Raw genomic sequence first — 22,867 nt, forward strand, 5'->3', positions numbered from 1 at the left:
CTTGGCTCACTGCAACCTCTGCCTCCCGGGTTCAAGTGATTCTCCTGCCTCAGCCTCCCAAGTAGCTGGGATTACAGGCATGTACCACCACACCTGGCTAATTTTGTATTTTTAGTAGAGATGAGGCTTTACCATTTTGGTTAGGCTGGTCTTGAACTCCTGACCTCAAGTGATCCATCTGCCTTGGCCTCCCAAACTGCTGGGATTAAGAGGCGTGAGCCACCGCGCCCGGCCCTGATTATAGGTATTTTAAATGACTTGTCAAACCATGAAATGCCAAAGTAGAGGAGAAACCAGCTGAGGAGTAGAGAGTGAGTAGAAGGGTAATCAGGAGAATATGCTTGAAAGCAGTGTGTCTCACACTTTAATATGGACACAAATCATTTGGGGATCTTGTTAAAATGCAGTCTTTGGGCCGGGTGCGGTGGCTCAAGCCTGTAATCCCAGCACTTTGGGAGGCCGAGACGGGCGGATCACGAGGTCAGGAGATCGAGACCATCCTGGCTAACACGGTGAAACCCCGTCTCTACTAAAAAATACAAAAAACTAGCCGGGCGAGGTGGCGGGCGCCTGTAGTCCCAGCTACTTGGGAGGCTGAGGCGGGAGAATGGCATAAACCCGGGAGGCGGAGCTTGCAGTGAGCTGAGATCCCCCCACTGCACTCCAGCCTGGACGACAGAGCGAGACTCCGTCTCAAAAAAAAAAAATGCAGTCTTTGATTCAGGTCTAGGGTGGTATCTAAAACTTAGCATTTCTAAAAGGCTTCCAGGTAGTCCAGATGCTATTCAGACCACATTCTGAGCAGCAAGAAACTAAGAACACAAACAAGGCATTAAGAACCTGTTTCATGAAGAAGAGTGATCAACTGTATCAGATGTTTCTGACAGGTCAAATAAACTGCGGACTGAGAATTTTACTGCTGGATCTAGCAACATGGAGGCCATCAGTAACTACTGTATTAAGATGCTGTTTCCTGGCTAGGCAACCATGATCCACTTTAGAATGACGAGATGGGTAGACCACTTGAGGTCAGGAGTTCCAGACCAGCCTGGCCAACATAGTGAAACCCTGTCTCTACTAAACATACAAAAATTAGCTATGTGTGGTGGTGTGCACCTATAATCCCAGCTACTTGGGAGACTAAGGCAGGAGAATCACTTGAACCAGAGAGGCAGAGGTTGCAGTGAGCCGAGATCAAACCACTGCACTCCTGCCTGGGCAACAGACTGAAACTCTGTCTTGAGGGGGGGAAAAAAAAAAAAGATGTTTCCTGGAGCAGCAGGGGCAAAAGCCTGGCTTAAGTGGGGTCCAAGACAAAAAGGAAGGAGAGCAATTAGAGAGTGAATACCAATAAGTCTTCTGAGAAGTTTTACTGTGGAAGGAAGAAGAGGAAGGAAGTAATAACTGAAGAGGGAAGCAGGATTAAGGGAGGGACCCCACAAGTTTTTTTAATGAAAATAATAAACATACAGAAAAACTGAAAGAATACCCATACATCTTCCACATAGATTCCACAACTGTCAACATTCTGTCAAATGTGCATAAGAAAGATGTTTTATTATTATTATTTTTTTATTTTTTTGAGACAGGGTTTCACTCTGTCACCCAAGCTGTAGTGCAGTGGTACAATCTCTGCTCACGGCAACCTCAGCCTCTCAAGTAGCTGGGACCACCGACATACACCACCACATCTGGATAATTTTTGTATTTTTTGTAGACACAGGGTTTTGCCATGTTGCCTAGGGTGGTCTCAAACTCCTGGGCTCAAGTGATCCACCCGCCTCAGTCTCCTAAAGTGCTTGGATTACGAGCGTGAGCCACCACACCTGGCCTATTTTTAAATTTTACTTTAGTTTTTTGAGACAAGGACTCACTCTGTTACCCAGGCTGGTCTCCAACTCCTGGGCTCAAGTGATCTTCCCACCTCAGGTTCCCAAAGTGCTGGGATTACAGGCGTGAACCACTGCACTCAGTGAAAGATGTTTTATTTATTTATTTTTGAGACACAGTCTTGTTCTGTCACCCAAGCTGGAATGCAGTGGCACGATCTTGACTCTCTGCAGCCTCGTCTTCCTAGGTTCTAGAGATCCCCCTGTCTCAGCCTCCATAGTAGCTGGGACCACAGGCACAGACCACCACGTCTGGCTAATTTTTGTATTTTTTGGTAGAGATGGGTTCCACTATGTTGCCCAGGCTGATCCTGAACTCCTGAGCTCCAGCAATCCACCCGCCTCAGCTTCTCAAAGTATTGGGATTACAGGCGTGAACCACCACGCCCAGCCAAAATATGTTTTAAAATAGGAGACAATTCAGTGGGAAAGGAAAAACTGATGATGAACAAGATAGGAGATTTACTCAAAAGATGTCACTGGGTTAGGGGTAAGGGGATGGAATCTAGTGTACAAATGGAGGGACTGCCTTTTACTAGCGATAAGGCAGAAGAACCCGGTAATGAATGCAGGCAGGTGGGTAGATGTCATAATGGTTACTTCCAACTTTCTGAAAGAGATGGCAAGCAATGTTATCGCTGACTTCTTGAAGAAGAGGTTTTAGAGGCTTAAGGATATGAGGTTTTGAGGAGGTATGCCAGTGTCTAAAAGAGGACAGTGAATGAACTAGGAAACTGAAAGTATAACTGCTCTATAACATTAAGGGTCTACTTGAGGTTTTCAAAGGGACTGAATAAGTTGGGGAAGCAACATGCTTTAATGGTTAAAGGAAAACACTCTGGAGCCAAAGTACCTGGGGCAAGTTACTTGCCCCTTCCACAGCCAGGTTTCTTCAGCCATAAAACAAGGATATAATAAAAGCTGCAACTTCACAGGGTTGTTGAGGAGTAAATGAGGTAATGTATATAAAACACACAGAATGTCTGACACATAGTAAGTAAGTGCCTATCATTGCTAAATACATTAGAGTATATTTTTAAAAAAACCCACAGAACACAGTTGGTATAAAGGAAAGGGGGAGACAGTGAGTTAACAGTATGTAGCAAAGCTGGTATCAGAATATTTATTGACCAGTAGAGATATTTAAGAGTAAAAAAAGCAAACCCAGTATGATTTAAAACAACAAGAAACCATTGTGTATACTATTAAAACACATCATTCTGAAAGGATACACAATACACATCAAAATATTAATGGCAGTTATCTCTTGATGGTGGATTACTGGTGCTTTTCATTTATGTTAACATTTTCTGAATTTCCTATAATGATTACATATTTCCTCATAACATGTTTTATTTTGAAATATTAAAAAACTGCAGTAGCAACAGATAATGTCACTCATATTCTTACCATAATCTGACCCGTTACAACTTTTATACATTTGTCTCCTGCTACAGTTTGAATATGGTTTGTCCCCACAAACTCATGTGGAGGCCTGGCCCCAGTGTAATGGTGTTGAGAGTTGGTAGGACCTTCAAGAGGCATTTGGGTCTGGGTCATGAGGGATGCCCTCCTGAAAGCAGGAGTCACTGACTTCTTTTCTTCTTTGAGTCAGGGTCTCACTCTGTCACCCAGGCTGGAGTGCAGTGGACTCAACCATGGCTCACTGTAGCCTCAAAATCCTGGGCTCAAGTGATCCTCCTGCCTCAGCCTCCAGAGTACCTGGGGCTACAGAAGTGTGCTACCATGCCTGGCTAATTAAAAACCTTTTTTTTTGTAGAGATGAGGTCTTACTATGTTGCCCAGGCTGGTCTCAAACTCCTGGGCTCAAGCAATCCTCCCTCCTCAGCCTGCCAATATGCTAGTATTACAGGTATGAGCCACCACACCTGGCCAGGAATGACTTCTACAGTTACTGTGAGAGGGGGTTGTTATAGAGAGAGGTCCTTCCTTGTGTTCTGCCGCTTTTGTGTGTGCCTACTTCCCCTTCTGCTTCTCCACTATGTTACCATGCAGTAGGAAAGCCCTCACCAGAAGCCCAGCAGATGTTAGCACCAATGCCCTTGGACTTCCCAGCCTCTAGGACTATGAGAAGTAAGTTTCTTTTTGCAGAAAAGAATAAATTACCCCGCCTCAGGTATTGTTATAGCAACAGAAAATGGACTGAAACACTTCTAGTCTTTTTTTTTTTTTTTGAGACAGAATCTCCCTCTGTCACCCAGGCTGGAGTGCAGTGGTGCCATCTTGGTTCACTGCAACCTCTGCCTCCCGGGTTCAAGCAATACTGCTGCCTCAGCCTCCAGAGTAACTGGGATTACAGGCACCTGCCACTATGCCCAGCTAATTTTTTGTATTTTTAGTAGAGATGGTGTTTCACCATGTTGGCCAGGCTGGTCTTGAACTCCTGATCTCAAGTGATTCCATTCACCTCGGCTTCCCAAGGTGCTGGAATTACAGGCGTGAGCCACTGCGCTCGGCCACCTCCAGTCTTTTTTCAAAGTTTATACTTGATTCCTGGAGATAATCACTATGTTACTTGATCTTTGCTTTCTAATCCTTATTTCAGCACTTTTACATACATACATATATACCACTTTTTAAAGCCCAAATATAAAAAATGTTCTGCTTGAAATTTTTAAAGTGGTCTCATGCTGCAGCTTGCTTTTCTCACTTAACATTAATATTTTAAAGCTTTATGTTGATACCTATATAATCCATTTTATATGGGTATATATCTATATAATCCATACTATATATGATTCTACTGCACATAAGTGCCAATATGTTATTTATCAAGTCTTCTCCTGATGGACATGTTTCCAATTTTTCAGTAAGTTTTTCTTTTTAAAAAAATTTTTCTTAAAATAATGTTTTAAGTTTTATGTACAGTCAGGGTCTCATAGTGTCGTCCAGGCTGGTCTCAAACTCCTGGTCTCAAGTGATCCTATTACCCTAGTCTTCCAAAGTGCTGGGATTAGACGCATAAGCCACTGCATCCAGACCAATTTTTCACTATTATATGGTTTCCTATAATACATCTCCTTCTGTATACGTGACTTGGAACAAAAGCTAGTATTTCTTGGGGTTAGAACAAGCATTTTTCTATTTTAACAGATACTTCCAGAACGCCCTTAAGGTGGTTGCTTGCATCAGAAATGTCCCGGAAAGCAATTCCTCTAATCCTATGAACATTTGATCTTATCAGAACTCAGGCATTTTGCAGATTCCAGTGGGTGGAAAGTGGTACTTTTTTGTTTTACCTTGCATTTTCTGATTATTATTATTATCAGCACCCACCAGAAAATTATGTTATTTTTACCCACCAGAAAATTATGTTCACTATAATTAAATATTCTTTGGTCACTTAGAATTATTATCAATCACTAATGCATGTTCACCATTTTTTCAGCTTTAATTAATCCTTCTATCTTCAACTGGGTTCACTTATGAGTAAAAGGTGCATGCTCATCATTATTTAAAACAAAGTAAATTGTAAGGATTTATCTCCAAATTATTTTTAATCATCTTATTTTGAGAATATAATGCTTCCGTAAATATATCAATAGGCTGCAACTTTTTCTATGGGCCTCTTTAATACTTAATTTTCTGATAAAGTTAAATTCAAAATTATACCATGAATATTATACTGAAATTATAAGGCCAGCAAAAAAAAAAAAAAAAGAAAAAGAAAAGAAAGGCATGATGTACTGACCATTCCTGGAATTTCTTTAGTAACAGTATTCTTAAGATACCTGGGTCCTTGGGATGAATCAACGACTGGCAGGTGAAAAGACGATAGGCCAGGTGCAGTGACTCACACCTATAATCCCAGCACTTTGGGCGGCGGAGGCAGGCGGATCACTTGAACTCCTGAACCAGCCTGGCCAACATGGTGAAACCCCGTTTACTAAAAATACAAATTGAGCAGGGCAAGGTGGTGGGCATCTGTAATCCCAGTTGTACTCGGGAGGCTGCGGCAGGAGAATCGCTTGAACCTGGGAGGTGGAGGTTTCAGTGAGCCAAGACTGTGCCGTTGCACTACAGCCTGGGTGACAGAGGGAGACTCCATCTCAAAAAAAAAACCAAAAAGCAAAAAAGATGATGATGAAACATACTTTACCAACCCTTATTCCTCAGAGTGAGTTTATAATTATCTACCATTAGAATAGCTCTGCTCCTTTTCAGGTAAACCTAGGAATCAGAAATAGTTTTTCACTGAGGTACAAATGGAAGACAGAACCACACAGGAAAAATGTTACCTATCCATTTTTTGCTTATAGTCTGTAATCCAATAAAGGTGACACATTTGAAAGTCCTAATGATTCAAATTTTCTAAGTATTCTTATTTATTTTTGAGACAGGGTCTTGCTCTGTCATCCAGGGTGGAGTGTAGTGACATGATCATGGCTCACTGCAGCCTCGACTTCCTGGGCTCAAGTGATCCTCTCACCTCAGCCTCCCGAGTAGCTGAGAACACAGGCACACACCACCACATCCGGCTAATTTTTGTATTTTGTGTTGAGACGGGGTTTTGTCGTGTTATCCAGGCTGGTCTTAAACTCCTGGCCTTGGGCAATACTCCTGCCTTGGCCTCACAAAGTGCTAGGATTACAGATGTGAGACACGGTGCCCAGACTAACTTTTCTAATTATTAAAGGTTTTATATTATGAGTTAATTGCAACCCTAGCACTTTATAAAATGAATCCGTTTGTTCCTATTCTGCTTATATCCAGAGACTTTAGAATTAATTTTGGTGAGTAGTCAGAAAATACCACTTTCAACATAGGGCAGGCTATTCTGAAATAAAGGCTTTGCAAAAGTACATTATTAAGAGGCTATTTAAATACCCTATAGCTTTATTCTCTAGCTATAGACTGTATCTGGCTTGGTCAGTCCTTTGTGAGATGACGCTGGTCAGGGAAGAAGATATAGACATGAAGAGTTGAAGGGAGGCACAGTAAGATGGTGGCTGTGATGGCCACAGAGAATTATCATCTGTGCTCAGGGTAGAGCCAGGGAACAGGAAGAAAGAGAGCTGGAGGGAGCTAAGAAGCAATATTAATTATCCAAGCAGGCTTCTAACTGGGAGTAACTTCTGGGATAATTCCAAAACAAAGCCCTCAGGATAAAACTATGGTTGGCATTCTAGATGAACAAGTATTGGAAATAGGGAGGAAAAATGAGGTATGTAAGGAATTCCATCTGTGTCATTTGATACATGGGAATATATAGGGGGAAATTAAAACAGAGAATCAAACATGAGGCTGAAATGGATGACCAGAAGTCAAAAGATACGTTAAAATCTGTTACAAAATCAGCAGCAACAGTTAGGACTTGAAGAACCAGTTCATGACCCCTAGGACCATTCTGTTTGTTCTAACATCTGTCAGCCTGATACCTTAGAACAGACTGTTCTACAACAACAACAAAAACAAAGTTCAATCAAATGTACTAAAAATAGGCCGGGCCTGGTGGCTTACATCTGTAGTCCCAGCACTGTGGGAGGCGGAGGCAGTGGCTCTCTTGAGCCCAGGAGTTTGAGACCAGCCTGGGCAACATGGCGAAACTCCGTCTCCACAAAAAATACAAAAACATGAGCCGGGTATGATGGTGCACCCTTGTAGTCCCAGCTACTAGGGAGACTGAGGTGGGAGGATCACTTGAAGCAGAGGTTGCAGTGAGCTGAGATTGTGTCGCTGCACTCCAGCCTGTCCAGCCTGGGTGACAGAGGAGGGAGACTGTCTCAAAATTTTAAAAAAGAAAATAGTGTACTTTAGTCACTGACAGTAGAGAAGAAAACAGGAATATTCACTTCAAGACTCATTGATGCAATCTGATTATGTGTTCCAATTAATTTTTTTTTTTTTTTTGAGACGGAGTCTCGCTCTGTCGCCCAGGCTAGAGTGCAGTGGCCAGATCTCAGCTCACTGCAAGCTCCGCCTCCTGGGTTCACGCCATTCTCCTGCCTCAGCCTCCTGAGTAGCTGGGACTACAGGCACCCACCACCTCGCCCGGCTAGTTTTTTGTATTTTTTAGTAGAGACGGGGTTTCACCGTGTTAGCCAGGATGGTCTCGATCTCCTGACCTCGTGATCCGCCCGTCTCGGCCTCCCAAAGTGCTGGGATTACAGGCTTGAGCCACCGCGCCCGGCCTTGTGTTCCAATTAATTATATACATTTTATGTAACTCGGTTTATAAAAAGTTTATCTCAGTGTTCCTTCTGAATTATGTTGCTTAATATAGAAATTTAATATTAAACCATATAGTGTTTAAAATAATAGTTTTAAAACTTTTTTTGCTGAACACCCCTTAAAAGAATTCTGAGAAACTACATAACTCCTTTTAAATTAACATTTAAAAGTTACGTTTAAGTAACTGCAAAGGATATAATTTCCAGTGTACTGTAAATATCAACATTTTAGCATTTTGTTGCTATTACATGAATGCTCCTTAGAAAACCTCTGTTTCTGTTTAATGGATATAAAGTTATCTTCTCTCCCTCTGAGAAAACTGACAGGCTTTTTGAAGGTGGGATGAGGTGGGGGAGAGAGAATCTTGCATTGTATGTGTTTCTCCCAGTGCCTATTTTTCTCTATGTGTTTTACAGTCTCCTTATTTGCGTAAGACTTCCCCACCAATATCTAGTTATCCAGTGATACTCTTATTCAGACTAAGTGAGGGACTTACAAGCTGCTTGGAGGCTTTGAACATACAGATTTGTTTGCTATTTTTGAACTATACAGTAATCTAGGTGGAATCTCTGATGTCACTTTCTTTGGGTCTTTCCTCTTGAGCTGGTAAAATTCACCCAAGACTCTTTGAATCTCCTGCAGGAAGAGTAAGGTTTGGCTGCTAGCATGTTGGGAATCAAATAAAAAGAGAGGGCTGGGGAAATCTCCCTTCATCATTTAGTAAGCACATAGTCATCAAATCCCCATGTTTTGGGAAAGATATCCATGTCCTAGACATAGATTAGGGTCTCCCAGTCCAGAGATGTTTACTTTCCCCTCCCTAGAGAAGAAACTTCCAGTCTACTGCTAGGATAGGGATGGAGCAGTTACCTGGTGAGTAAGAGAACAGATTTAGAGAAATAACAGCTTTTCAAACAGGCCTTTCATTTTAACCCTTTCGTCCCCTGAGATAGTGGTATTGCCAATTCCTGAGAATTGAGGATTCTATGGTATAAACCAGGTTGGCTTTAATTTCCCCACTGTCAACTGATCATTTAGCCTTTTGGGGTCTAAGTCCATGATCACTTCTCCACTTGCTTTCCAGCTTTCAAAATGTTGCTGATACTGTCTCCTTCCTCTCTGTTATCCCCATCCTTACGCGTCTATGCTTTAAAAAAAATTCCTTTATTATAGTTTTAGTGGAGTTCCAGGAAGGAGCAAAAATCTGTCACCTTAATCTGAAACTCACATAGCCCTGTTAATAAGAGGAGTTTCAACTTGCCAAATCCTTCAGACACTGAAGATGTGTCAGTACATTTAACCAGTTGTATGTTATCATCTTACAAGACAAAACTAAAAGGGAAAAGAAACTATATCTTCCTTCGTTAATTTTAAACCGGTACTAAAAAGTATACTCTGCTGGAGGGCTTAAAACTTGGAATTAATACTTTTTCAGTTACTAAAATCTAGGATAAACTGAATGGAATGATCTATCTTCATACTATCGTACACTCATTGCATCATGTTAAACTGTGAGATCTATTTAAAAACACAAAGTGTTTCAGAGTAGATGACTGTAAAATTTACACTGATAATCTCAAACTGTAAAGTGGTATTTTCAAAATATATCACCTCTTCACTGACTGTTCTTCAGACTGCAGCACTATTCCAATTTGATAATGTACTTCTTTACTGTCACTTCTTATCTTAATCCGCTCACCTCGGCCTCCCAAAGTGCTGGGTTTACAGGAATGAGCCACTACACCCAGCCTGTTTGTTTTGGGACAGGGTCTTGCTCTGTTGCCCAGGTTGGAGTGCACTGGCACAATCACGACTCCTTGTATCCTTACACTCCTGGGCTCAAGTGATCCTCCCACCTCAGCGTACTGAGTAGCTAGGACTACAGGCAAGTGCCACCACACCTGGCTAAATTTTTTATTTTTTACAGAGACAAGGGTCTCCCTATGTTTCCTGGCTGGTCTTGAACTCTTAGGCTCAAGCAATCATCCCACCTTGGCCTTCTAAAGTGCTGGGATTATAGGTGTGAGCCAGTATGCCCAGCCACATTTCTCAGTTGTGATGTGAGAAGGATTTGGCATCTCTTTCTTCTGAAAGGTAAATCTATCAATAATATGCAGTTATTGTGTATTTCATTTAATATGTGTAATCATTTTCATTTGACAGTTATGTACTGAGTATGCCAGGTCCCATTCTAGGCATTAGGCATAAAATAATGAAAAAAAAAAAAAAAAAGCCCCTGCTCTCATACAGCCTGCATTCTAGTGGGGATGAAAGACAACAAACAAGTCAGATGGAGCTGTGCGTTATAAAGAAAATCGAGCCTATGGGTATAGAGAGTGACAGAGTGATGTGGGGACGTGTTAGTTATATAAGGTGAGCAAGGGTTTCAGTTAAAAGGGGACATATGAACAGAGACAGAAACATAGGATATTTGTGGCATGTGTATCCTAAAGAGACTGTAACAAACATAAAGGTCCTAAAGAAGGAACATGCTTGGCCTGCTGAAGAAACTGCAAAGAGACCAGTGGTGTGGGAAGGGAATAAGCTTTGTTTCTCACTAAATGTTTACAATTTGTGCCATGGTTTACTCTTCACAAGATTTTAAATTCTATTTTTTTTTTTTTCTGAGATGGAATTTCACTCTTGTTGCCCAGGCTGGAGTGCAATGGTATGATCTTGGCTCACTGCAACCTCCACCTCCCGGGTTCAAGTGATTCTCCTGCCTTAGCCTCCCAAGTAGCTGGGATTACAGGCATGTGCCACCAAGCCTGGCTAATTTTGTATTTTTAGTAGAGACGGGGTTTCTCCATGTTGGTCGGGCTGGTCTTGAACTCCCAGCCTCAGGTGATCCGCCTGCCTCAGCCTTCCATAGTGCTGGGATTACAGGTGTGAGCCACCGTGCCTGGCCAAGATTTTAATTCTTTAAAAGCCTTTAGATTCGAACAGATTCAGAGATTCTAACTTATCTGAAAGGTTGAGATTGTTTCAAGTCTAGGGGCAAGTGGGAGTGTTACTGAATAAGGTAATAATTCGCTGTAATAAGTATTTTGGCTGAATATAGGCTTGTAAACAATCTAAATTATAGATATATTGCCAAGTTTTGAGAAAGAGAAGGTGGTACAGTTGGAAGATCTAAGAGCCAGATCTGGTTTTGAGTCTTGGCTCTACACTTACTTGCTAGAGTTGTAGGTGTTAGTACATATATATCCTTTTACTCTTTTATTCTAATTTTATAATGTAAAAGTAGCTTAGTGGTTATAGGGAAAGAATACTGGATTGGGAGTCAGAAATCCTGAGTTAAACATCTTTGGTGCCACTTTAATAATGTGTGCCCTTAGACAAGGCACTTAAAAGCCTCAATTTCCTTATCTGTAAAAAGAAAAAAGATCTACTTCATAACATTATAAAGATTAAATGACATAATAATTTATGTAAGTGAAAGCAATTTGTAAAAAACAAAATAATTAAGATCATACCTATTTTTAAACTTCTCACAGAGCTTTCAAATTCATATTTTACTGAGTTTATAATTTTCATCTAAGCGCTTTCAAAATTTAATTTTACTTTTTAATTTACGTATTCATTTGCACTTACGAGTTGCATACATTTAAAATTTATCCTTCAAAGTCAGTTCCCCATATTAGCTTATGATAAACTTTATAAAATAACTCTTTAAATTGCATAGCAAAATTCAACAGATATGAACTCACTTTGAAATCCTCAAAAAGGGTCAGAACGCAGATTTTCCACTTTATTAACTGACCATTTTGCAACAAAAAAATATGGTCACTCAGAGAAAATGATTTGAAAAAGTAACTAATTAACAACCGTTCTGTTTATTTCAACAACCGTTAACAACTTTTTAGTAGGTTTTTGCTGTTTCTATCTTCTGAACCTCTCTTGCTTAGCTCAATAACTGAGTGCTGAGCCTAAGTTTGTAGTCATGTATTTATTATCAAATACTTGATATATGTTCTGAAGGCTGTACTAGACAAAGACATTTATTTTTTAGTATCATATTATTTACTAGCCATTAGTTAGCATCTATATCATGTTCCTGGACAGTAATTTAAAATGCAATCCAAAAGAATAGCAGGCAAAACCTTTAAAACATCCTCAATGGTCTTCAAAAATAATTTATAAGACATTTAACAGAATGGAACTTACTCCATGCCCTGTGCAGTCTGTCGTGCAATATCTATAAGTTTGATCATCTCAAATTTGGTCTCAATGATATGGAGATGGTGATACAAGCTGGAGCCCTCGCACCACTGGGTAACAATAGCTAGTTGTGGCTTTGTGGAATAGCCCATGAAGAGTAGGATATTCACGTGTCGTGTTTTCCTGTACAAAGAAACGTGACAGTAAATATTAAATGTCGACAAACTAGCAATTCTTACAAAAGAGAACCAAAGTAGTCTACCTATTGGTAAAATGTTGTCAGAAAAAGCTGTTTTTTTAAAAAGGCAACAAAAGGATAAATTTAGAAGAGACTGGGAATTGCCAAGTCTAACCTCCTACTTTACGCAAAAATATCTTTTTAAATATATCTGACAGGTAACTAGAGGTTGCTTAAATACCTTCAACTATGGGAAGTTCATCACTCAGTATGTAGCTGACTCTCTTATTTTTACTTAAGTGGTTCTGGTATTATAAAGTTTCCAAGTGTTGAGACAAAATCATTTTCCTACAACTTTCACCTCTGGCTTGCTTCCCTGGTCTGCTCTCTGGAATAACTTTTTTCCTGCACTCTGGAATAACTGCGCACTCTCTTGAACATAACAGCCTTCTCTGAACTAAATAACCTCAGTTCTGTTGATTATTTTCCCCCGTTACACCTCTAGAATCTTCCCTATTTAGGTGGTCCTCGCTGGACATATTCTAGTTTGTCAATGTTTCTAAAATTCCAGAGCCCAGGACTAAATACCATCTCTAAATGTATTCTGATAAGCTTAAACATTGGAGAGCATTATTTTCATAAGTAGAACTATTATTTTACATTATCAGAATACTATACTTCCATTAATTCTGTCTAGGATTAAGTATTCTATCAATCGTACCATCTAACATTGCATACTACTTAAAAGAATGTGGTTAAAGACAAAAATATACTCAGACATACTCTGTTTCTACAAATTTATCCATTTTGAGTAAATCTGTAAAGCTAATAGTCGCTACCACTGGGAACCAGGAGCTAATAAAAATAACTTCTTTCTCTGGAAAATAGTAATCCACACAAGCTCACCTGAGTACTCCTACTTCATTTTTGAAGGCTTGTAACTGCTGAGGTGTAGGTGCTGTCACATTCAACATTTTCACTGCCACATCACCTAAAAGGCAATTGTTATTCCAAGTGTCATTTCAATTTTTAAAATTTAAAAGTACAGAACGTTCTTGGGTGTTTTCACTAATTATCATAGCCCTAACTCCACACCATTATTAAATCACAGATAAATTATACTTTAGCTATCTAAACTCCATTTGTTTTCTAAGGCTAAACACTCAACTAACAATGATATTCCTGTACTAGTATTTCAAAACATCAATCCAAAGAATAGCCAACCTTGTTTGTTCCATGGAAATTTGGTGAAATCAATTAAGTACCCATGGTATTTTCCAAATTATTTGACAATATTAAATTATACTTACTAGGCTTAATATTTATTTACTAATTGAAACTACAAGTAATGTTGAAACTACAATTAACAGGCCCTATGGAATTTTGCTTAAAAGTAGGAAACTATAAAAGTTTATCAGAGTAGTTAATATTTTTTTCAAATTTATGGATTACTTATGATACTTCGATTAGTAAAATGACTAACATTGTCACTAAAATTAAAAAAAAAGCTTTATGTGAAACAGCTGTAACTCTCAACACTGCCAGCAGGTGTTGAAATTGGTACAACTACTTTGTAACACTGTTGGCAGCATTACTAAAACTGGACGTATGCATACCCTGTGGTCTCACAATTCTGTTCACCAAAAGACATATACTAAAAATGTTTATAGCACCAGCATCAATCAAAGCCCCAAACTGGAAACGATCCAATTGCAATAGATGAAAGAAGAAATCATGTTACAGTCGCACAATGAAATACTATAAAGAGAATGAATGACTTCCAACTACACACAACAATATAGATGAATCTTATAAACAATGTTGAGGGAAAGGGGCCGACACAAAAGAGCACGCACTATGCACTTCCTGTTGTGATCACAATGGTGGTTAACCTTAGGAGAGAGGTGATTGGCTGGAAGAGGACCTAGTTGTGGGGGGGTGTTTCTAGAGTGCTAGTTAATGTTCTGCTTATTTAACTTTTTTAGAGGCAGAGTCTTGCTCTGTCACCCAGGCTGGATGGAGTGCAGTGGTATGATCATGGCTCACTGCAGCCTTGAACTCCTGGGCTGAAGCCATTCTCCCACCTCAGCCTCCTCAACAGCTGGGAGTACAGGCATGTGCCACCATGCCTGGCTAATTTATGGGTACTTTTATACACAGGCTGAGTATCCCTTATCCGAAATGCCTTGGACCAGAAGGTCTCAAATTTCAATTTTTTTCTGATTTTGGAATACTTTGATTATACTTATCAGTTTAGCATCCCTAATCCAAACATCTGAAATCCTCCAGTAAGTATTTCATTTGAGCATCATGTCAGCGCTCAGAAAGTCTGATTTTGGAGCACTTTGGGTTTTGGATTTTGGATTAAAGATACCCAACCTGACTGGGTGCGCTGGTTCACACCTGCAATCCCAGCACTTCGGAAGGCCAAGGTGGGTGGCTCACTTGAGGTCAGGAGTTTGAGAACAGCCTGGCCAACATGGCAAAACCTTGTCTCTACTCAAAACATGAAAATTAGCTGGGTGTGGTAGTACGCGCCTGTAATCCTAGCTACTCAGGAGGCTGAGGTAGAAGAATTGCTTGAATCTGGGAGGCAGACATTGTAGTGAGCCGAGATTGTGCCACTGCACTCCAGCCTGGGCGACAGAGTGAGACCTTGTCTTAAAACAAAACAAAATAAAACAAAACAAACAAAAATAAATAAAGATACTCAACTTGTATCTATATTTTAATAAGTTAAATCAACATTGATTTTTCTCAATTATCAAAGTAATACAGTGCTTATTCTATTGTTCATATCATAAAATACTGCATAGCACTTAAAAAAATGTTTAAAGACATTTTGAAGGTATAAAAAAATTCCCTTAATTATGTCACTCAAAAGTGACATTGTATGTTATTAGGCTTTTACATGAATGTAGTGTGAATATGAACACCTGTGAAAAGATAGCTTAAGGAGATATATACTAAAATACAAAGTCTTTTTTTTTTAGACAGAGTCTTGCTCTGTTACCCAGGCTGGAGTGCAATGGCGGGATCTTGGCTCACCGCAACCTCCACCTCCCAGGTTCAAGCAATTCTCCTGCCTCAGCCTCCTGAGTAGCTGAGATTACAGGTACCTGCCACCAAGGCTGGCTAATTTTTTGTATTTTTAGTAGAGACGAGGTTTCACCATATTGGCCAGGCTGATCTCGAACTCCTTACCTTAGGTGATCCACCTGCCTTGGCCTCCCAAAGTGCTGGGATTACAGGCGTGAGCCACTGTGCATGGCCTAAAATATACTGTCATATAAAAAATTATGTTATATATTTCCATGAGATCCATAATATGGTATATTATACATACTGCTTTGTCAAATTTCATATGCCAAAGACACCTTTCTATATCAATAAATATAGCTCTACTATGCCATTTTAACTCCTATATAATCATATATGAAGGTAAAAATTTATCCAGTTCTCTAATAGTTGGATACATGTTCATTTTCATTTTTCATTAATATTAAACCTTTGATGAAAATACATCCACTACTCTAAATATAATCCAATTTAAAAATATTTTGTCCAACTAAGAGGCAAATGATGATTTCTATTTTTGAATTTGCAATTCTCTGATAACTAGTGAGGCTGAATATTTTGTATATGTTTACTGGCCACTTATATTTCTTTGTTAATTTTTTTTTTTTTTGAGACAAAGTCTCACGGTCGCCAGGCTGGAGTGCAGTGGCGCGATCTCAGCTCACTGCAACCTTTGCCTCCTGGGTTCAAGTGATTTTCCTGCCTCAGCCTCCCGAGTAGCTGAGACTACAGGCACGCACTACCACACCCAGCTAATTTTTGTATTTTTAGTAGAGATGGGGTTTCACCATGGCCAGTAAGGTCTTGATCTCCTGACTCCGTGATCTGCCAGCCTCGGCCTCCCAAAGAGCTGGGATTACAGGCATAAGCCACTGTGCCCAGTCAGTAAGTACATTTTTAATATGTTTACTTGTGACTTATAATACAAATAAAATTATCAGCTGAGGACTAGTGAACCTGGAGGAATTCTCCTTTAAAAATTATTTCTATAATATAATGACAGGAGTCCTGATTGCTATGAACGGTTTTTATTTCCCATAATTTTTGTTAGAAACTTTTGGAGGAGTCCTGAAACTAATATAGTTTACTGATGCAAAGAGTGAATATTTCCTTTGATGATTGTTTTTACAAAATAAAACTTGTTAAACATATCCTATTATGACTTGTCACAATGTCACCACATTACATACTTACCATGCCACTTTCCCTTGTAGACTGTTCCAAATGACCCAGATCCAATTCTTTGTCCCACTGTAATCTGCCCATCAGGAATCTCCCAATCATCACTCGAGTCCCGTCTACCAAGTGTTTTCTTGATAAAAATAGTACAAAAGTCAAGTCAAACCAAACAAAAAAAGAAAACCTTATGCTTCACTCTTTTTTAATTGGTGCAAAATTTCTTCATGTATCTTATCTGATAATTCAGTCTTTCCAAAAAAAAAACAAAAATCAACATATAAAAGTACTTTGGTAGGGTAAAAGATCCACTTATTCAACAATTAGTAACAATACTATGGCTAAAAAGTATTAGTTTTTTATTTTATTTTTAAATTTTACTTTAAGTTCTGGGATACATGTGCAGAATGTGCAGGTTTGTTACATAGGTATACATGTGCCATGGTGGATTTATTTTGCAGAAGAAAGTTGATTTTTTAAATAGGGAAGAATGTCCTTCGGTAGATATCTGAATTCTGGACCAGCCTTTTCATGCCTTCTAATACTAGTTTTCTCTCTTTTTCCTTATTTTAGAAGCAGAACACTGTTACTCTTCCAAAACTGCCTTCTACTAAATTATATTACAGATGACAGCAAAAAGCAGTGCTGTGGAAATATGCTTTAAGCAAAAAACTATCAGCTCTGAAATTTATTTAATTATGGGAGTTCTGTGTCACATATGGACATAATATATCTAAAGGATAATATTACATTTGGCTATGACTTCTAAGAAGAAAGAGAAAAAAAGATATCATATACTCTTACCATTCGATTCCTGTCTTCTGAGGATGAAGACGACTTCCTTTCTCGCTGAGGTCCTGGAGATTTCTGTAAGGCTTTCACGTTAGTGAGTGAGCCAGGTAATGAGGCAGGGGGGGTGGCAGACAAACCTGTGGTTGATCCTAAATTAGTGATAAGAAAAATGTATACATTAAGGAGGAGCAAGTATGTTAATTTATCAGGGGTAGAAGGTTGGGGGATATTTAGACTTAATTTTAAAATGTAGTGCATATTTAAATATAGACCTTTTGGAAAGGATGAGCCAAAAAGGGGCCTCATTTGGTGATTACAACTATAATTTCTTTTAGTTTTCCGGCCAATTTAATGACCTTTAAGATATCTGACGATAGATACATACTATGTTTACTGGTGCAAAATCTAGGAGAAAAACAATCTCTCTAAAACAAGATAGAAATACTAAAAATACTCCCAAGTTTCTGTTTCTTTGATGAAAAAAAATCAAAAAGCAAAATCAATGTAAATGCCTATATAACAAATACACTTCTAATTAATTATTTAATATTACCTCAACAGCCAATCAATATAAAAAAAAAGGAAACCCCCAAATGGAAACATTTTCTAATAATGGCCATAATGTTGAAAATATCTGACTTACTCATATTAATCACTAAACTCAAATACAATCCTAAACTACATGCTCTACTATTTAAGAGATATTGGTCAGTATCATTGGTTCCTAGAGGCTTACATTATTAAACAAAGATTATTTGTTACCTACAAAACAGAGTTAATGTAAATAAAGCCAGGCATATTTCTCAAGACTTTCTGAAAAATCTCTGCCTTTGTAAGTGAGAGTTTTGTAAGTAAGCGCTATGGCCTCTCAGCCAAGTTACTATAAATACAAATATTCTATAGGTCAAGTGAGCCTGAGGAGTATACTCTTTGGAAGTGATCTCCGTTGGCAGGGTTGCATACCTTTCTCATGGCAAACATCCTGAGATAAGGTACAGTAGCACCTGGTTCATAAGGGTTCAGGGCAGTGAATCTTACTGGGGCCTGAATACAGCTGAGTAGAACTCAGATGTCCAGGTAATAGTTCTATATACGGAAGAACAAAATGACCTCAAGAAAATAGATTCTTTTTAAAAAATGACTGGTACTCTTAAGGAAAAAAAGAGTCACTATCTTTCAGATAACAAGGATACCAATAACCACATTTAAATGTTAAATCTGTAGAAAATATTTACTATTATTACATCATATCACCATGTAGAATTTTCATGATCTCATATGCAATTTTCTAAAATAAAATGGTGTCCAGAATGTCTATTAAGTAGAGCACAATCCATTTTCTACCTCCCATTGATAATTTTCAACATTATAAAGCCTTAACTGCTTGACCAGGCTTCACAGTTATGATCTACTAAGTAGTTTTTTTGTATCACTTAATTGTATTACTCACTACTGTATGACTTCCATCCCATTCTATGGATTTTCTGAGAAACAGCAGGGCTGAGAGAGCAAATATCTAAAGCACCATTACTACATTCAGAATATATAACAGATACTAACTAGCAAGAATCAGTAAATATAAATCTTTAAAAATATTTATAGCAAGACATCTTTCCCAGCTTTGACTTAAGTTTTTTGTTTTTTTTTTTCAGATGGAGTCTCACTCTGTCACCCAGGCTGGAGTACAATGGTGTGATCTTGGCTCACTGCAGCCTCCGCCTCCTGGGTTCAAGTGGTTTTCCAGCCTCAGCCTCCCAAGCAGCTGGGATTACAGGCACCCGCCATCATGTCCGGCTAATTTTTTTGGTATTTTTGTAGAGATGGGTTTTCACCATATTGACCAGGCTGGTCTCGAACTCCTGACCTCAGGTGATCCATCCACCTCGGCCTTCCAAAGTGCTAGAACTACAGGCGTGAGCCACCGCGCCTAGCCCAACTTAAGTTTTTACAAATCAGTTTAACCACTAAATAAAACAGCAAGATGAAATGGGAGAATGAAATTATACTGTAAACTTTCTTCTATTAGGACATAATTAAAAGGATAAATCCTCAAATTTCTGAAGTACACTGAAATATCTAAAATATGTTATAAATCTTTTTTTTTTTTTTCCTTTTTTAACAGCTCCCTACCTTTGACAAAAATACACACATCCCATATTGGAGGAAAGAAAAACCCAAAAAACACAGCTAGTATTACAGAATCTGAAAAAAGGCCAAAAGCCTAATAAAATCTCATAATAGAAGTTTCCATTGACACTTCAATTTTCTTAAAAACCACAAAAATTATTAACAAATATAAATCATCAAGAATAATCACTTAAATGCATTAAAATCAAAGGTATCCAGTAAGCTCTTCCCCACCCACCTTATTTATTCCCACCCACTAAGTTTAAGAAATTATCAAGACCAGGAAGTAATAAAATAACAAAAAACAAGATGGAAATCTCAGGTCAGGATTTTCTTGCTTTTAAAAATTTATGACAGACAGCATACAGAAAGCTTGTGGCAGTGAGTATGTGTGAGAAGCACATTCAGAGCATTCCAGCCAGGCCAAGCAGAAATTTAGTACTGAAAACTTTCACACTTACAAACACACGCTGTGAGGGTGAGGCACAAATAGCATCTGTAGTTTTATATTTAGTTTGCTTTGGGTGAAAACAAGAAAGAAGAGCCCAACTACCTCTGAACACTGGGCCAGGCTCAAAATCAAACACTATTTCACTGGGGACAGAATGTAGGAGGGGACTGGGAGTCCGGGATTGGTATTTCCGAAGACAGCGCATCAGCTGGTTCAAAGGGGCTGTTAGAAGAGAAAGAGAGGGGCAGGCAAACACAGGAAGACAGACACACAGAAGAAATGAAAGAAGTCATGGGGAATAAATAAGATGAATCGAAGCCTGCTTCATAAAATAATTCTGGACCAAAAATCTGCTCATTTTCATAAAATCCCAATGATTTTTTAAAAAGTGACTCATGAAAAGGACAAGAAATGCCATTTGATTTTAGGTACTAAGCAGGCTGTGTTTATGACTAAGTTAATTTTGTGATGCTAACATGATGGCAACATTTAAATGCTGGATGTATTAGGCAAAATTATCAAAAGCCACAGCTATTAAGACATATGAAAGTCAAACTGGCAGCAACATTAATTGGCAGGTTCATGAAATAACAAACAGGAAAAAAAAAAAAATGCTCGTGTAACTATGTGCTATCATCAATACCAAGTCCAGAGTATAGAATGCAGGCTTCTTACTATTTTGGTTGCTTCACGGGTATACAGAAACATAACAAAAGAAGGTTTATAACAATGTTTACTCAATGTAAAATATTGTTGAGTCTGGGCTTAGATATTTTGAAGATAAAGAAGGTGACAGTGAAGAGGTCAACTCTAAGTATGATATGCAGTTATTACAGGTCTTCCTTACTAGACAGAAGACAGCAGGGAAGGTAAGTGTAAAGGACCTTGTGGAAGAAAACTTCAAGATAGTCTCAAATGTCACCTCTTATAAAACATATAGGGTAATGCTTACAAAAAGTATTTTCTTAAGTAATGTTAGAGTGAATACTAGATGAAAATTCAGTTAGAAATCTCAATTCAGTTTCTCATTTGTATATTTATTGAACTAAGAAGAGGACAAATGGGCTTCGCCATTATGGGTCTGTTCTATAAAATGTACATTTAAAAGACCTGTAGAAAGTTGAAGGGAAGTGGCTGATAATGTCTGACAAACCCCCTCTTTAGAAAGTTTTATCTGATTCTAAGGTCAATCTTTAAGTATCAGTGAAGACCCACAAAGGAAATTTATCAACAATAGCTTTCAAGACAGTTACAAATTAATAAAGCGGGTGTAATAATTAAGGATCTTTCCTTGGTAAGATATTTTAAAACTGTAGTCTACAGCCATACCATCCTGAACGTGTCCAATCTTGTCTGATCTCAGAAGATATTTTAAAAATGTAGATAGTACATTTTAAGACTTCCTTTTATGTCCAGTCATCTTTTCTACTCATGTTATAAATTAGTTAACATTTTATTAGAGATAAATGACAAATACTACAGAAAAACAAAAAAATTCTGGGTTTCTCTACACATTTTTCTCTGTGTCTGTTTCATGCAAGAGGCAAGTATAAAGGAGATAAGCAGCAAAGCAACTGCAGTTTCCTCGAGTTTTTAAAAAAAACTGAAATCACTACTTACCTCCATCACCACGAAATCCTTGGTCTCTAATCAAGTCCTACAAATAAACAGTAATGTATATTTATTCAAAGCAAGCATATAATCAGAAAGTAGTGATAACACTGATTTTTCCACTAACATTAAAAGAATTATTTTATTAATTAAAACAATACATCTTATAACTATTACACAAAACAATTTGGAATTATCTAGTGAACATAATAAAATCTAAATTTTGAAGTACTTGTCGTAAGCCTATAATGAAAGAATTATTAGTCCTAATCAAATGTTGAAATCCATTTCAGGCCATTCAAAACCAATGACTTCCATTATCCTCAACAATCCAACGCAGGAGCAGAAAACCAAATACTGCGTTTTTTCACTTGTAAGTGGGAGCTGAATGATGAGAACAAGTGGACACATGGGGGAAACAACACACACTGGGGCCTGTCGGAGGGTGGGTGGTAAAAGGAGGGAGAATATCAGAAAGAGTAACTAATGGATGCTGTGCTTCATACCTAGGTAATGGAATAATCTGTGCGCAAACTGCTGTGGCACATGTTAAGCTATGTAACAAACCGGCACATCCTGCACATGTACCCCTGAACTTTGGAAATAAATAAATTTTTTAAAAAAATGGCTTCATCAATCCTTAAAAAAAATTATACTGGTGCATATTAAGAGTAATAAAAATGTTCATAGTCTTTGATCCTGTAATTCCACTTCTGGGAACTTTTCTTAAGGAAATAATTCAGAAGAAAAAGTGATATGCACAAAGATGTTTAGTGCAACATTATCTATCATACTAAAAATTTAGAAATAATTATTTCTCTATTATAGGCATTTCGACACACTTTGGTTAAGAAAATTTTAGTGCATCAATTTAATGAAGTATTATGCAGCTACCAAAATAATTATGAAGCTTGAATCACGAAACATGTTTACAGTGTAATTAAAAAATACAAAAGTAAAAGTACACTGATTACAAATCATAAAAATATGGATGTATAAGGGCACACCAGAAGAGGGAAGGAACAAAATGGCTCATAGAAAGGTTTTGCTCTTTGGGAGGCCGAGACGGGCGGATCACAAGGCCAGGAGATTGAGACCATCCTGGCAAACACTGTGAAACCCCGTCTCTACTAAAAATACAAAAAAACTAGCCAGGCGTGGTGGCGGGTGCCTCTAGTCCCAGCTGCTCGGGAGGCTGAGGCAGGAGAATGG

At 38.4% G+C, this 22,867-nt stretch overlaps 1 protein-coding gene across 1 annotated transcript in view; it reads right to left on the reverse strand.

Annotated features, from left to right (window-relative positions):
• The window catches only part of BRAF (B-Raf proto-oncogene, serine/threonine kinase), a 206,708-nt gene that overhangs the window by 39,351 nt on the left and 144,490 nt on the right, over positions 1 to 22,867 (reverse strand). Inside the window, exons 9-13 of the mRNA XM_011941290.1 lie at positions 21,665 to 21,701; positions 17,479 to 17,615; positions 16,693 to 16,810; positions 13,327 to 13,411; positions 12,249 to 12,425 (exon numbers count right to left, since the gene is read on the reverse strand). Of these exons, the coding sequence (XP_011796680.1) occupies positions 12,249 to 12,425; positions 13,327 to 13,411; positions 16,693 to 16,810; positions 17,479 to 17,615; positions 21,665 to 21,701 (554 nt within the window). The remainder of the gene's footprint in view (positions 1 to 12,248; positions 12,426 to 13,326; positions 13,412 to 16,692; positions 16,811 to 17,478; positions 17,616 to 21,664; positions 21,702 to 22,867) is intronic.

The sequence above is a fragment of the Colobus angolensis genome, unplaced genomic scaffold (genome assembly GCF_000951035.1).
Source record: "Colobus angolensis palliatus isolate OR3802 unplaced genomic scaffold, Cang.pa_1.0 Scaffold2, whole genome shotgun sequence".
In the NCBI taxonomy this organism is placed as follows: domain Eukaryota; kingdom Metazoa; phylum Chordata; class Mammalia; order Primates; family Cercopithecidae; genus Colobus; species Colobus angolensis.